At 42.4% G+C, this 16,477-nt stretch overlaps 2 protein-coding genes across 3 annotated transcripts in view; one reads left to right on the forward strand and one right to left on the reverse strand.

The window, feature by feature from the left end:
- The window catches only part of LOC309704874 (xylosyltransferase 1-like), a 38,941-nt gene extending 35,648 nt beyond the window's left edge, over positions 1-3,293 (reverse strand). Inside the window, exon 1 of one of the 2 annotated variants that reach the window (XM_082530347.1) lies at positions 385-738. In XM_082530347.1, coding sequence (XP_082386473.1) covers positions 385-570 — 186 coding nt within the window. In that variant the 5' untranslated portion in view covers positions 571-738. Of the gene's footprint in view, positions 1-384; positions 739-2,464 lie in introns of those variants that run through there. The other variant, XM_082530346.1, reaches the window with a different exon arrangement.
- Positions 3,294-5,388: 2,095 nt separating this feature from the next.
- The window catches only part of LOC309705634 (uncharacterized protein), a 20,700-nt gene continuing 9,611 nt past the window's right edge, over positions 5,389-16,477 (forward strand). Inside the window, exons 1-6 of the mRNA XM_082531545.1 lie at positions 5,389-5,405; positions 6,674-7,266; positions 7,373-7,650; positions 11,142-11,224; positions 13,080-13,211; positions 14,277-14,759. Of these exons, the coding sequence (XP_082387671.1) occupies positions 6,695-7,266; positions 7,373-7,650; positions 11,142-11,224; positions 13,080-13,211; positions 14,277-14,759 (1,548 nt within the window). The 5' untranslated portion in view covers positions 5,389-5,405; positions 6,674-6,694. The remainder of the gene's footprint in view (positions 5,406-6,673; positions 7,267-7,372; positions 7,651-11,141; positions 11,225-13,079; positions 13,212-14,276; positions 14,760-16,477) is intronic.

Below are 16,477 nucleotides of genomic sequence, written 5' to 3' on the forward strand. Positions count from 1 at the left end.
TATTTTTTTCAAAATAAGACACACAACTACAACACGGGAAACCAAGTAAACAATAAAAACCACAAATTTCACACCGAGCCTCAACTCTGGCCTGAACCGTCGCAGCCTGGTGGTTCTGCTCCACTCTGACAGGAAGTGCAGACGATAGAAAAGTAGATAACGCTGCATGTAAACATCGAGGTTTCTGAAGGCTGCCAACTATTTAAAATAGGACATTTCTGAGTAACGAAAGAATTAAATATACTGGTTTTATTTCTGTCTATAAGCACAGAAAGGCTGACGTGTCCAAGTCTGTGACAGACAGGTCGCAGGATCCTCCCAACTCACAGAGGAACGACTTGGATCAACAGCCACATTAATACAGGCTCAGCATTACAGTCATACCTCCAGTGCGATCAGAATATGAGATAAGTCCTGTGCCTTTCCAATCACCCCACCATCACCATCACAAACCGACTCCCACAGTGCTCTTCGGTGAATCGGCGCTATCAGTGTTCTCCCGAGAAGTCCAGACTGTGGCTGTTTGGACCCCGTAAACATTCTTGTTCTCTGACACGGATAACACGTCATGTATTTTCTAGAACAACACCAACATCTACTCTTAGTTATCAAACAGCTTTTAAGGAACGGGCCAACATGTTCTCACAAAGATAAACATAAAAGCACACACTCAGTGTTTCAGGGGGAGGAGGCTGTTTTCACTGAGTCCCAGCAAGTGATATTTTATTGGAAATGGGACACTGCTTCCTGCTAACACACACACACACACACACACACACACACACACACACACACACACACACACACACACACGCCATTAAAACATGTGAGAACAGCTGGATCCCAACAGGTTTTTCTGAACATACAAACACAGGAATCTCAGCAGGATGATAGTGAGTACTGTGCTGTGCCTGAAATGAGCTGTGGAGCATTCACGTGGAGATGAAGATGGAAATCTAACTATGAATGTGAGAAGACAGAAAATTGCTAAAATAGAGATTTTTGGTTTTTGCCTTTAAGGTAAAACTGCTTTAAATTTTAGCTTTCGGGTCAAACTTAAATACAGGTTTGCTAAAGAAATTCTACACAAAGCCTCATTTGTAAAAGTCATTTCACAACTTAATATCAGAGCAGACCGACTTCCATTAATAACACAAGGTTAAATCTGTTTTCCTAGTTTCTTAAGTGTCGCGACAATCCTTTAATTTTAGTAAGGAAACCTCCCAAAATCCAAGCTTAGAACATTTTCCTCTAAGAACTACTGATTCTGTGCAAAATTACATGACACTAAAATAGGTGTTAGAGCTTGAAATGAAACAGTTTATCAAAATATGATGAAAAAATTACACAAAGTTCTATTGTTGCAAGAATGGACGCCATCACCAAAGCTTTCACTTGATGAGCTGTGTCTTTGTCATAATTGTCAAGTTTTACACACAAGACCAGTTTCCACCAATAAAAATTGTTAACTAATTTCCTCAAATGTGATTAAAATTTATGAGGGAAAGGGAGCTTAATTTGAGGACCCGTTTAATTTTAAAACCTCACACCCAAAAAGTTGCTTTAAGGAGTAAAAGTGTTCATTTTACCTCTAACTTAATATTAAATGTTATGTTTTCCCTTTATAAACATATTTCATAAGCCGATATTACAGGGGAGCAACTTCTCTTAACCAAAACTGGCTTAATCATTTCCTAAATTCCTCAAGTGTCAGTAAAATTCTTTAAATTTACCAAGGAAACCGCAAACACCTAAACCGAGGAGCATTTCAGGCCCAAACCTCATTCTGTGCAAAAACACCAAAGTAGGCTACCAGAGATTTAAACGGGACTGCAGAATGAACAGATTCATAAAAACACGGTGACCTTTCACGCTGAAAGTAACACAAATGACGTTTAAAACGTGAGACGCTGCCAAACCAAACTCCAACAACAAAAACAGCCATTTGCACATTTTCTCGGTTGTCGACCCTTAAAATTAGATTTTTGAACAAGACTGGGGGCATTTCTTTTTAAATGTCTGCGTGATCTTTAATTCGGCATTGGTCTTACAATGAATAAAGCGCGTGGTCACCCGTAGTTTTCATTTCATTGTCACAGCAATCAGCTGTTATGAAGCGTTAATGGAAACTGTCTGAGGCTCACAGCTTAAAGTGATGAATTGATTACCTGGTGCTGATACGTTTTTCAACTGTAGCTACGAATGAGAAGGTGGCGCAGTTAACCTGCCACAGCCACCAATAATCGACACCTTAAATTGGCTGTTTTTTAAATTAAGTTTGGCCTACAGACCCATCTCCCTGACGAAAGCGGGCAAACTATTGACGGGAAAGCCAAAACAACAGGCAGCAGCTGCAGCATCTTCTCCGTGGCTGCCATGCGGCTTCCTTCGGCTCATTCCCCGAAAACACGCGTGTAAAAATCTGATTAAAGCGCCTCGTGAAGGGCACATCAGTCAAACCCACCGCCTGCAGCTGCTGCTGATCGGCCGCCTTCCCGACCAGCGGCGGCGGGTCGCCCCTCTTCTGCAGCCCCTTCCGCGGGTGCTCCATGTCGGCTTTGTTGAACCCCCCGGTCCGGTCCTCTCTCTTCTCCCGGCTCCTGGCGCCTCCGTCCCCACCGGTGGAGTCCAGGCTGCTGAAGTTCCACACGATGAGAGTCTGGACCAGCAGGACGGCCAGAGCAGCGACCAGCAGCAGCGCGGACCTGGAGCGCCGGGCCAGCCTGCGGGCGCACGGGTTACCGTTCATCTTCTCCTCCTCCCTCCCTCCGGGTCAGACTCAGACTGAGAGCTCCATCCGCTAAACGCCGACAGCGGGGTGTGAATGCTCCCCTCCGCGGCCAGAGAGCTGCTACTGGCTGGAAGAGAGCAGCAGGAGGAGGAGGGAATTTGGCACAGACTCGAAATGAGGAGAGAGTTTTGGAGGCGGTGAAGAGGACGCAGAGGCCCTCATGCGGCCATTTAACGTCAGTAGTTCAGAGAAAGTCTGAGATTCCCCGAATGCACCAGTGAACGACTCAGGAAATCCTTCCTGCCTGTGGATACATATCTGTACGACTCCCCCATCCAGTAGCTGCACCCTTCATCACATGCTGCAGTGAAGTTTTACAGTAAAATGTCTGTAATTTTCTGGATACGCAAATATCTTAATTATAAATATACATTGGAGCTGTTTCTTATATTTTGTAACGTTGTAATATATCGTATATACAGCCTGTTGCTGTTCTTATTGTCTTGGACCGACTGTAACCACATAATTTCCTCTGGGATTAATACAATGTTCTGAATCTGATTGTGAAGCGACACCTCTGCAGGGCCGGAGCTGCATTTCTGTAGACAGGAGCAGAAAGCCGTTGTTGCCCCCCCCCCATGAAACCACACACTGAAAAATTATAAACTGATATTTTTATTACTTTTCGAGGAAAAATACCAACAACTTTGCCTGAATTGTAATGCTGTGTGATACCAAATAAATAAAGGGAGCTTTATAGAGGAGAGCAGTGTTTCATGATTTATGAGGTGAATCATCATCAACACATTTGAATGATCACTAAATCACTGTGATTTTCACTTTCTGCCATAAATAACACAGTGAACACATCTTTCAGCTTTCATGTACATAATTAAACAGATTGTTTGAGACCTGGAACAGAAATGTGTCTGTGTCTAAAACACTTTAGGCCAGCTTCTGTTGTTTAAATGTGCTATAGACGTTAAATAAAATAGACGTGACGGGGAACGCTGAAAAGTTGTGACATTTTTCACAGTTCCTGTTTGACGTATATTTTTTTCACTTAAAAAATAATGGATCATTTTCAGTGCTGATCTTAGACGATAGAAACGAAGTATCGACCCAGCACTGAAACCCTGTTGATAGCATCGATATGAACATTTTGCTACTTTGTCTCTGTTTCTGTCACCGTGATCACACTGGAGTTTTTTCACTGCTGTTCCAGTTTTCTTTTATAAGGCAGCCCCAGTACAGCTGGTCAAATTTTGGTTTTTGAATGAGCATATAGTAGGAGTCAAACCTGATTTTCGACATGATATTTAAGTAATATTTGTTACTGCTTTCATTATCTGAGTGCCAGCATGTTCAACCTAAACATAGCCCCACCTGCAGTTTCCTCTGGTTCACATTTGGCCTTGACTGAGGATTTAGGCACACGTGAATCATTTATGGATCAATTGTGTGGTGACATCTGGACAACATCTGGATTCAGCACTAAGAAACAAATGGATTATTATCAGGACATCCTTTCCTTCTCACAGTAACCCTGACAGGTACATGAAGGTCGTTATCAACTTTGTAAAAGAGAATATGTTGACTTCTCCTCTAGCAGCAGGGTAAAAATCATAATTAAACAACACCTTTTCTTTCTAGGGAAAGGCCGTATAACTATATATCTTTGTGGTCTCCTGTCAAAAACATGGATGTGGGACCTGCTGTTCTGCTAACCACACCTCATGAATACCATGACGTGTGACTTACAAGAAAATGTACAAGACCTGAAACAAAAGTGAAACTTGGATTTAAAACCGGTTGAACAAGCTAACAGGTGGCTGTGTTACTGAGAAACAAAACAACGGGCCAATGATTTTTATTCCCCGTCCTCCCTTTAGATCTGCTTCTCCTGCTCCCTGTTCGTCACCTTAAAGAAGAAACAGCATTTTCAACTCCTGCTTCATTCAAAGTGCATTTATTGGGTGTATTTGGCGATTGAAGAATATTCCATGTCTTTGCCTCGAGGTTACTTTTGCAGTTTGCTGTGGGCGTGCACTTTAATTTGACTCAGATCTTGATTTTTAAAAATCTTGACTGGATTTAAAATCCACTGTGGTTGTGTACAGAGGCAAAATTACAAACGTGTGCCATTTTCCAAAAGTCCAGGCCTAACAGCATGTCAGCCATATTCCCATAAGATGTTTTATGTGATGAGAAATGTAAGAGAGGACACAGCAGAGCAATGGAAACTTTAATACTGGTAGGAATGTAGTTGGACAGGTGATTCCCGTTTGCACATGTCCTTCTGATATTTCTGACTGCCTGTAATTCGTCTTACAGACCTATAGGAAAATGTACATTTTGAAAATGCAAATTTGTGCTGATCATAAATCTTTCGTGGAGGAAAAGAAAGTTCTCGTAAGCCCGTTTTGTCTGATAGGCCCTGGGTGGTGTGCAGTTGGTTCTCAGGACTGAAACCTATGATAACTCCTGTACAGACCACTCCCAATAAATAACATCATCTACAATCTAAAGTGAAGGACGTAACAATGTGCAGAATGTGAAACAGCTGATAGAAGGATTTCTATTCATGGTACTTCCTCCTGAAGGCTGAACATTGTTATTTAAACGAAGCAGACTGAGACACAGGCTGCACTTTTGGATGAACCTGGAGAGAGAGGTACGTTTTTCCTCAAAGTCTAGATTTTCACAGATAGTTCTGTGTACATAAAGTGCCAATTAAAGTCCAGTTAGCTGCTTATTGACTAATCAGCTTTGTGACTCTTTCAGATGAATTGTTTATTTCTAGAGTTTCAGTCATTATTTAGAGATTATCAGAGAACACAAACAACATTAGTGAAGGTTACCAATGACCCTCTGAAAGCCTCTGACAGTGCACTCTCTGGACCTGTCCTGCTAGGCAGCGTTCAGTACCAGTGACCATAATATTCCTCTGCAGACAGTCGAGTACTTTGTACTGTGGGTGTTGGTGCTGAAGAAAATGCAATGCACCTGTTTGGATAATTTCTAATAGGTTCTAGTAGATTCTAGTAATTTTTCATGTAAATATTCTCGTCTGTCTTCTTCACCCACAAAACGTAGTCACAGAGTTGCACATGGTTCTTGGGTTGGGACCAGTGCTTTTTATTTTAGGTGCTGCTTATTACAATAATACATACGACATACCCAGGCCTGTCTTAAAGACATAAAGGTCTAGATGACCACTATTTTTTCTGCTTCTAAATTCTGATTTAACTGTTATTGTACTTCCTGCGAATAACCCTCAGAAACCTGGTGTCTAAGCAGATACTGACTGGATGGTATTACCTTGGCCTCCAGTGAGGCTCCACTTAGAGGTCTCATTTTTATCTGCACTAAGATACCAACACTGGTATACTTGGTATCTACCCAACTGTGTTAAATAATATATAGAATATATTCATCTTATGATATTTTAAAATTGGGGGGACAGTTGTTGGATTTATTGAGATTTGCATTTTATTATATATATATATATATATATATATATATATATATATATATATATTTTATCATTATTTTCTGTTGGCTTTATGTTGACATCATAAAGCCAAACTCCAACTGAAATGAATCAAGTGTTTTTGTTTCTGTCTTTTTAAGATTCATGTTTTCCATTTTTTTTCTTAGTATATTACTGTATATGTGGATTTTTATTCCATATGTTTGGACTGGAAATTATTTAAGATTAACTTTACTTAAAAATTAATTTAAAGTAAATTCAAATTGCTTTTCTGGACACACCTTTAAATTACTTGACATATAATAATGATAATAATAATAATAATAATAATAATAATAATAATAATAATAATAATAATAATAATAATAAGCCTTTTTGAACGGTAACCCTTACCCTGTTTTTGTCTTAATTTGATGATATCCTCATCATAATGATTCTTCTTCCTGCAGGGACACTGACTGAAATAAAAAATGAGCATTGAGTGGGCTGAAGATGACGGTCTTCCTTCTGGGGTAGTTCGAGTGGACCGTGAAGGACCAGAAGATGGTAAAACCTATGTCATGTACCATGGCACAAAAAGGGCAAATGTTTCATCGATCCAGAAGTCAGGTTTTCGCCAGTCTTCAGGCGGGATGCTCGGTCAGGGCGTTTACCTCAGCAGAGACCTGGATAAAGCGAGTCGCTATCCCATCGGTCACCCTGAGCATGACAGGGTTGTCATTAAGGTTAGGGTCAACGTAGGAAAAGTGAAGGCCATCAATCGTCAGGACCACCCACTTCAGAAGACCTGGCATGACCACGGATACGACACTGCCTGGGTGCCGCCCAACTGTGGGATGGTGACAAGTGGCCTGGAGGAGAATTGTGTCTGGGATCCCAAGCGAATCACAATCCTTGAGACCATCAAACCAAAACCTGTCAGGGATACTCGAGCTGGTTCAAGACCGATCTCGATGAGAGAATTAACTTACTCACTCCCAGACCCCTACTCATATGATTATGATGATGATTATGATGCATGGTGTGCATGGATGCACTACAGGTAAATTCCACAAGCAGTTATTGTTGTATTTTGCATATTTGGAAGCGTTTTATATATTTTGATGTAAAAAAAAAAAAGACATTGAGTTTTGTATGTGTCATTGTAGTCCAGCAGGATTTCAGGCCATGGGGTGGAGCGCACCAATGCCAGACAGCAATTCTGATAGTGAAGGCGGTCGTGGTGGTGCTGGCCGTGGTGGTGCTGGTCGTGGTGGTGCTGGCCGTGGTGGTTCTGGCCGTGCTGGTGCTGGTCGTGGTGGTGCTGGCCGTGGTGGTGCTGGCCGTAGTGGTTCTGGCCGTGGTGGTTCTGGTCGTGGTGGTGCTGGCCGTGCTGGTTCTGGTCGTGGTGGTGCTGGTCGTGCTGGCCGTGGTCGTGCTGGTCATAAAGACTGAGCTTGGTTCATGTAGCCTTTGAACGACACTTATTTTTTTGTGTGTTTCTTTCTTTTGGGGTAAAATACAGGCTTATGTGTCTTTTTTGTTTATTTATTAATAAAACCTTTATTCTATTGTCAACTTTGCCTCCCTGTCTCCTTTTTCAAACTGGATATTGTTATCTCGGTAACATCCGTTCAATATTTATTCATATTAAAACATTTTTAGTGTAAGGTAGAGCCTACTATCTTAGTGAGAAGACCCCATCAGTGAAGAAGGACTTGGTGACAGTGGGAAGGAAAAAGTTCTAACTGGAAGAGACTTTTCATACTTTATTCAAAAAGGTAAACGTTCATATATTCATTAACAGCAAAGTGCCTAAATGCACTGAATCCTCCCAAGTGATTGACCACAGAGATGACAAAACTAAAAAATATAATGATCTTAAAAAATGTAAAATCAAAAAAATGGTAAATGGTCTGCATTTGTATAGCGCTTTTCTAGTCCTTAAGGACCCCAAAGCACTTTACACTACATTTAGTCATTCACCCATTCACCCACACATTCACACACTGGCGATGGCAGCTACGTTGTAGCCACAGCTGCCTTGGGGCGCACTGACAGAGGCGAGGCTGCCGGACACTGGCGCCACCGGGCCCTCTGACCACCACCAGTATAAAAAAGAAACAAAGATGTTCAAAAATCCAAGCAAAACAACACAAAAAGGGAAAAATTGCCTATAAAGATTTTTTTTAATAGCAAAGAGGACATAAAATAGCCCCCAAAAAACAAAAGGGGGTTTGTTGGGGATCTTGCTCTTTTTAGGAGGCATGGGTTTGCTTTTTTAGCTTAAAAAATACTCCGAGACATTTGAAAGTGTAAATACAAAGTTAGCAGTAACCTTAAAGTTACAGTGATCACATTTATGGGAAATATGTTATTCCGGTAAACTGGTTTATGTTGTGTAAACATAAGACAGCCTGCAGCAGAAAATACAGCAGGAATCTGGCTGGATGGGCGGTGCCTGCTGCAAGTGTCCTTTTTGAGTCTTTTGATTCTGAATGACAGCATGAAATCGTCATCTACAGCACATTAAACCTGGAGTCATAGTGAAGATCTGAAAACGTGTGAACATGAAAAAAATTCATAACAGAATTTAAATGAGTAGATTCATGTGAGTGACTAACAAGTTCATCCATGTGGCAGTGATTACTGTAGAGCCACAGCGCCCCCTGGACATGACAGCAGGCATTACTTTAAATTAATCCAAAAAAAAAAGAATTTTTAAATGAAGGAAAATATAAAGAATTTACACTAAAGTTCATAAAAACTGACAAACTGACGACTGGACCCTAAGAGTTAGTTTGGAGGTTTCTTCATATACAGGAGAGCAGGGATGTGAAATAGCACCAAAGTGGAAAAGTCAAGCACAGAAATTGAGAAGCAGATGGAAGATTACTGTGAATTTAATAAAGATACGAGCAGAGTCTGAAAAGTCCAGAATAGTCAGATTGAGCTAGCTGAGCAGGAAACTGTGGCCTGGGCCAAAGCGACGTGCAGATAAGAAGATATATTCACTTTATTTGTTTTACCCAGACTCACCGAAGGTTTGGACTCAGGTTGAGTCTGTCTGCTGCAGCTCAGTCACATCTCCACTTCATATGGGTCGTGTATGTGCAGCAGTACTAAGAAAGAAGTCTCCTGGTTTTCAGTTGGCCAATGAGCTGACAGATTTTTACTTTACCTTTTCTTATATCTTTGTCTTATCACTCCAGAAGCAAAAGGTTCCAGAGGTTTAGAAAATGCTCCAGCTGTAAAGACTACAAACCCCACATCACTAAATGATTTCAGGCCTGCTGCTTTAACGTCTCTAGAGATGAACATCAGGGAGGAGATTCTGCAGCAGGTGGAAGAGCTTCCACTGATATTTGCATACAGGCCTTGTATATACTCTACTGGTTCATCACAGTGATGTTGTCTCTCTCCTCTGCTCTATATTCTGTAATAGAATGACTGTCAAAGTACACATGATAACAGTCATTGTAAGTCATGGGGCTGTGGATGAGTTTGCTTCTTGGTGTCATTTTTAAAGATCAACACCCTGAAAACTGAAGACATGGCCACTGACTCCAGGGGGTCAGGCCCCATCCTGCACTAACAATAGTAAACGGTGCCACCTGCCATTGAACTGGTGGACAGTTACAAGTATTTGGAGGGTAGTTTTTGATCTTCTGCCCTTTGAGTCACAGTTTGCTGCTACAAAAAAAGGTCCAACAACGGCTGTGTTTTTAAGGAAATTGAGTATTTTTATGTCCATCCATCCATCTTTATCCGCTTTATCCGAGGCCGGGTCGCGGGGGCAGCAGCCTAAGCAGAGAGGTCCAGACCTCCCTCTCCCCAGCCACCTCCTCCAGCTTATCCGGGGGAACACCAAGGCGTTCCCAGGCCAGCCGAGAGATATAATCTCTCCAGCGTGTCCTGGGTCTGCCCCGGGGCCTCCTCCCGGTGGGACATGCCTGGAACACCTCGCCCAGGAGGCATCCTTGTCAGATGCCCGAACCACCTCAGACCAAGACTGGTATTTTTATGTTTCATCTGAAATTATGATACATTTTTAATCTGTTCTAATGTTTTGTAGCGTTGTTTGGTACGGTAATCTGTCTCTTCGCCACGGGACCGAACGGACTCAGGCTCTTAGAATGAAAAGTCACATTTTCAGCTGCTTCCCTCAGGTCGTCGGTGAAGTGCCTGCAGTGAAGACCTGCTGTTGTTGCCAACACTGTCGCACACAGCATTTCCTTCAAGATTCAAAGATTCAAAGTGTTTATTGTCATGTGTCCAAAGAATAAAAAAGACATTTCTCTGTGCAATGAAATTCTTTCTTTGCTGTCCACCCACAGATGCCGATTAATATATGCAATAGAAATAGAACAGCTAAAATACAAATAGTACAAATAAATAAATGAAGACAGAAAGGGAGACAAAAATATTTAATTCTGAAACAGAGATGTGTGCAAAAGAGCCGTAGCTTAATATGCAGGATGGCCTGATGTGCAAAAAATTATTATTACTGTTCGAAAATAGGTCAGCTGTTCACGAGTCTGATGGCCGTGGGGAAGAAGGAGTTGTTGAGTCTGGATGTTCTGGATTTCACACTCCTAAACCTCCGTCTCGAGGGCAGAAGTGTGAACAGTCCATGTTGGGGGTGTGTGGGGTCTTTGAGGATGGAGGCAGCTCTCCTCTGGACTCTGCGATGGTTGATGCTCTGCAGAGAGGGCAGCGGGGTCCTGATGATCTTCTCCGCAGTTGTTATCACTCTCTGCAGGTGTTTGGTCCATAGCAGCAGTGCTGCCGTACCATGCAGCGCTGCAGCTGGTCAGTGTGCTCTCCACAGTGCAGCTGTAGAAGCTGCTTAGGATCTTGGCCGACATACCAAATTTCCTCAGGAAATACAGCCGCTGCTGAGCCTTCTTGACCAGCTGTGTGGTGTTCGGTGTCCAGGTGAGGTCCTCACTGATGTAGACGCCCAGGTACCTAAAGCTGCTCATCCTCTGCACTTCAAGGCCCCGGATAAACAGCAGCTGGTGAGGCCTCCTCTTCTTCCTCGTGTCCACTATCATCTTCTTTGTCTTGTTAGTGTTGAGGGTGAAGATGTTGTCCTCACACCATGACATCAGACAGGCCACCTCTCTCCTATAAGCGGCTTCGTCCCCTCCAGTGATGCGACCGATCACTGCGAACTAGAGGATGGGACTTTCTTGTAGTTCTTGATAAAACTTGAGCTGTTCTGTTTGTTTGTTTTTCAAATGTCTGTGTTGTTTGATGAGTGGACATGCTGCAAATCTATTTCCCATTGGGGACAATAAAGTGATCACTGACCATTGTTATCAGCTCTATACACTGACCCAGGGTTTCCCAGTCCACCTATAAAGCACAATCAAAAAAAGAAGCAGTGTACACATCATATGACCGATCACACGCCTGGTCTGCCAGCAACAGGACAAAGGTATCAATCACAAAAACAACAACAAAACAAAGGCATCATAAACGTAAATCTGTGTGCCCTCTTGGGGAAAGTAAAACAATGAGTCTGCCACTCTTAACCGACACATCCAGTCTGCCTGAAAGTGAAAGACAAAGAAATCTGCAACAGAAAAAGTTAAACATGGATTTACAACAGGTTCAATGACATGACAGGTAGCTTATTGTTAAGCAATAGAACAAACACACAGGTGAGTTATTTATTCCCTTCCACCCTCTGTTTGTTCTAAATAGTTTATGGAGGTACAATGGTAAATACCAAAAGTCTCATTCTGCCTGAAAACACCTGATCTGTGTGTTGCTGTGTGGCAGGAGTGAAGCCTAATTCACACACTGACTATGCAGGACCACAAGAGCCACGCGCATCAAAATAAAGAATTCTGTGCTTAAATAATAATTTGTAGAATAAATTCTGCACTTGTAAATCCATTTTTAATAAACTTCCTTTCAAACCACTCTGAGACATCCTTCTTTCAGTTTTGTTTCACGTGCTGTTGTTAAGTCCCTCGCTTTAGGCTGTAGACAATATTTACTGGGTGTGGTCCTAAAGTGACTTAACAACAGCACGTGAAACAAAACTGAAAGAAGGATGTTTCTTTTTAAACAGAGCAGAGTGAAACACGGGTGAGTTATTTATTCCCTTTCCACCCCTTCTTTGTTCCAGGTTACATTGGTCTTCCTCACCTAGACCACCTTGAACGGAACTTAGAGCATTTTTTAGTTGATTACGTAATTCATCAGGTGAGATTGATACATGAGGTTGTATGTGAGGAGCAGCCAATGAAGGGAAGCCAAAACAGGAGAAATCTGCTCTCTCTTTCTAGTCCCTGTCAGGACTCTTGCTGCAGCATTTTGGATCAGCTGAAGGCTTTTCAGTGAGTTTTTAGGACATCCTGATAATAATGAATTACAGTCGTCCAGCCTGGAAGTAATAAATGCATGAACTAGTTTTTCAGCGTCACTCTGAGACAGGATATTTCTAACTTTAGAGATGTTGCACAAATGGAAGAAAGCAGTCTTACATATTTGTTTAATATGTGCGTTGAAGGACATGTCCTGGTCAAACATGACTCCAAGGTTCCTCACAGTGTTACTGGAGGCCAAGGTAATGCCATCCAGAGTAAGAATCTGCTTAGAGACCATATTTCTAAGATTTTCAGGGCCGAGTACAATAACCTCAGTTTGATCTGAATTAAACTTATAGATCTTTTTCACTAGTACCTACTTGGCTCAACTTGACTTAACTCGGTTCCGGTCATGTTGATGTAATTTCTGTGCGACATGAACGCCACAACAGCACGTTGAGGTGATGGTAAACCTGCTGCTCAGTCTGGGCCTTTGTGTCAGACTCGGGGGCCACAGTGTTGTTTTTTCTGTACACATTTCCCTCGTTGCCAGGTTCAAAATGGCGGTTTAGATTTTTGTAAAGGAGAAGCTCTCAAGACTCATCGAGTGACGCCACTGACTAGCCAATCGGTGACATGCCGTCTGGTGACGTCACATTTTCGTATCACCTGGATCCCCAGCCGAGTAGGTACTAACAGTAGGTACCAGGCACCACCACCTAATAGAAAACCCCAAAAATGAGTCGAGGTGTGCAGAGCCGACTCGAGTAGGTGGTAGTGGGAAAGGGTTATTAGTTACAGCACTTTCAGAAAGACGTCTGCTGTAATGAACTGTATACCCCACAGCTGTATAACCCATTATCATAAATTTAAGTAATGAAAAGACAAAAGAAGACTGTTTAATGTTCAGTTTCTATGCTATCTATGCTAGCAAATGTGTGACTAAAGACACTGATGGGCTCTTTTATATTTTGAGAGAAGTCAATTTAGTGTAATAATAGATTCAGGCTGTCATTTTCAGCATCTGCAGCTTTACATAAATGCAAAGTTAGCAGAAGCCTTAGAGCCACAGCAGGAGCTCGCTATATGGGAAATATATCAGCCAAATTCCCGTAAACTTTCACTGGTCCAAAACGAAAGTCAGTCTGCAGCAGAATGGAAACATTTGCAAATACAGCAGGAATCTGACTGGACGGGAATTTCCTGTTACGTGTTTCTGTTATATAACTCATCTGCATCTGAACAAGAGCATAAAATTATAAATATTAAGGAGACAAATTTCCTTTAATATCACAAAACTTTTATGGAGGAAAATTGGAAAGTGCCAAACGTTTCATTCTGGCTGAAAACACCTGATCTGTGTGTTGCTGTGTGGCAGGAGTGAAACCTAACTCACACACTGACCACACCTAGTACATATTGTCTGTAACCTAAAGACAAGGACGAGCAACAGCACATGAAACAAAACTGAAAGAAGGACGTCTACTGTTAAAAGAAGCAGAGTGAGGCACGGACTCCATTCTTGGATCAACCTGCAGAGAGGTACGTGGACTCAAACAAAGTCTGAATGTTTACAGTGAATCTTGTCAGTTCTGTGTGTATGAGGACATATTTAGACTCCGCTGTGAACTTCCTGACTAATAAATTCTTAATTTTATAGCTAATCTTATCTGTTTTGTCTTATTGGCACTGATGTCAGTAACATATTTTTTTCTACAGGGACACTGACACCAACATCTGGATCTGAAAAATGAGCTTCCAGTGGGCTGAAGATGACTTTTTGCCTCCAGGTGTGGTTCGAATGGACCGTGAAGGACCAAGAGATGGTAGAACCTACGTCATGTACCACGGCACCACCAGTAAGAGTGCTCGATTGATCCTGAAGTCAGGTTTTCAGCGGTCTAAAGATGGGATGCTCGGTCCAGGGGTCTACCTCAGCAGAGACCTGGAGAAAGCGAGTCGCTATCCCATCGATCACCCTGAGCATGACAGGGTTGTCATTAAGGTTAAGGTCAAAGTGGGAAGGGTGATCGTCATCAACTATCAGAACCACCCACTTCAGAAGACCTGGCAATACAATAGCTACGACACCGCCTGGGTGCCGCCCAACTGTGGGATGGTGAAGAGCGGCCTGGAGGAGAATTGTGTCTGGGACCCGAATCGAATCTCAATCATTGGCACCATCAAACCAAAACCTGTCCAGGGCGCTGGAGGCAGCGCATGTGGTTACAAGTAAACTCAGAGCAGGTTCTGATTATTTTGTACGTTCAAATGTATTTTTATATATTTGGATAAGAAATCATAAAATGACATATTTTGTAACCATGTCAGTGTAACCTGAAAAATAAACGTGCCATAGAAATGACTTTACTATTGTGTTCATTGCAATATTCATATGTAAATAATTAATTATTCCATATTTGTATGCATAAAAAACACCGAAAACACATCAGATGTCTAAACTGAGACATTTTACTGTTTAATAAAAAAAATTGTTGGAATTTGATGACAACAACACAGCTAAAAACAACTGGGATGGAGGAAACAAAGGCCTAGAAAAATAAATGGTGCTAAAGAGAAACAACAAGAGCCACAGTTTGCAACCGGCCAGCAACATGACTGATATAAGAAGCTGAGAGTTGCAGTGGATCTAAGGAGCAGATTGCCTGGTTCATAAAAAAAATGTAGCCACCAGCGGGCATTGGTTAGAATGAAACTCCTTTATTGAAATTGCACTGACACGATGCTTTATACTGTGTATACAGTGGGGCAAAAAAGTATTTAGTCAGCCACCGATTGTGCAAGTTCCCCCACTTAAAATGATGACAGAGGTCAGTAATTTGCACCAGAGGTACACTTCAACTGTGAGAGACAGAATGTGGAAAAAAAAATCCATGAATCCACATGGTAGGATTTGTAAAGAATTTATTCGTAAATCAGGGTGGAAAATAAGTATTTGGTCACCTCAAACAAGGAAAATCTCTGGCTCTCACAGACCTGTAACGTCTTCTGTAAGAAGCTTTTCTGTCCCCCACTCGTTACCTGTATGAATGGCACCTGTTTGAACTCATCATCTGTATAAAAGACACCTGTCCACAGCCTCAAACAGTCAGACTCCAAACTCCGCCATGGCCAGGACCAAAGAGCTTTCGAAGGACACCAGGAAAAGTATTGTAGACCTGCACCAGACTGGGAAGAGTGAATCTACAATAGGCAAGCAGCTTGGTGTGAAAAAATCAACTGTGGGAGCAATCATCAGAAAATGGAAGGCATACAAGACCACTGATAATCTCCCTCGATCTGGGGCTCCACGCAAGATCTCATCCCGTGGGGTCAAAATGATCATGAGAACGGTGAGCAAAGATCCCAGAACCACACGGGGGGACCTGGTGAATGACCTGCAGAGAGCTGGGACCAAAGTAACAAAGGTCACCATCAGTAACACACTACAACGGCAGGGAATCAAATCCCGCAGTGCCAGACGTGTTCCGCTGCTGAAGCCAGTGCATGTCCAGGCCCGTCTGAAGTTTGCCAGAGAGCACATGGATGATACAGCAGAGGATTGGGAGAATGTCATGTGGTCAGATGAAACCAAAGTAGAACTTTTTGGTATAAACTCAACTCGTCGTGTTTGGAGGAAGAAGAATACTGAGTTGCATCCCAAGAACACCATACCTACTGTGAAGCATGGGGGTGGAAACATCATGCTATGGGGCTGTTTTTCTGCCAAGGGGACAGGACGACTGATCCGTGTTAAGGACAGAATGAATGGGGCCATGTATCGTGAGATTTTGAGCCAAAACCTCCTCCCATCAGTGAGAACTTTGAAGATGAAACGAGGCTGGGTCTTCCAACATGACAATGATCCAAAACACACCGCCCGGGCAACAAAGGAGTGGCTCCGTAAGAAGCATTTGAAAGTCCTGGAGTGGCCTAGCCAGTCTCCAGACC

The sequence above is a fragment of the Aulonocara stuartgranti genome, assembly GCF_965226115.1.
Source record: "Aulonocara stuartgranti genome assembly, chromosome: 4".
Classification (NCBI taxonomy): domain Eukaryota; kingdom Metazoa; phylum Chordata; class Actinopteri; order Cichliformes; family Cichlidae; genus Aulonocara; species Aulonocara stuartgranti.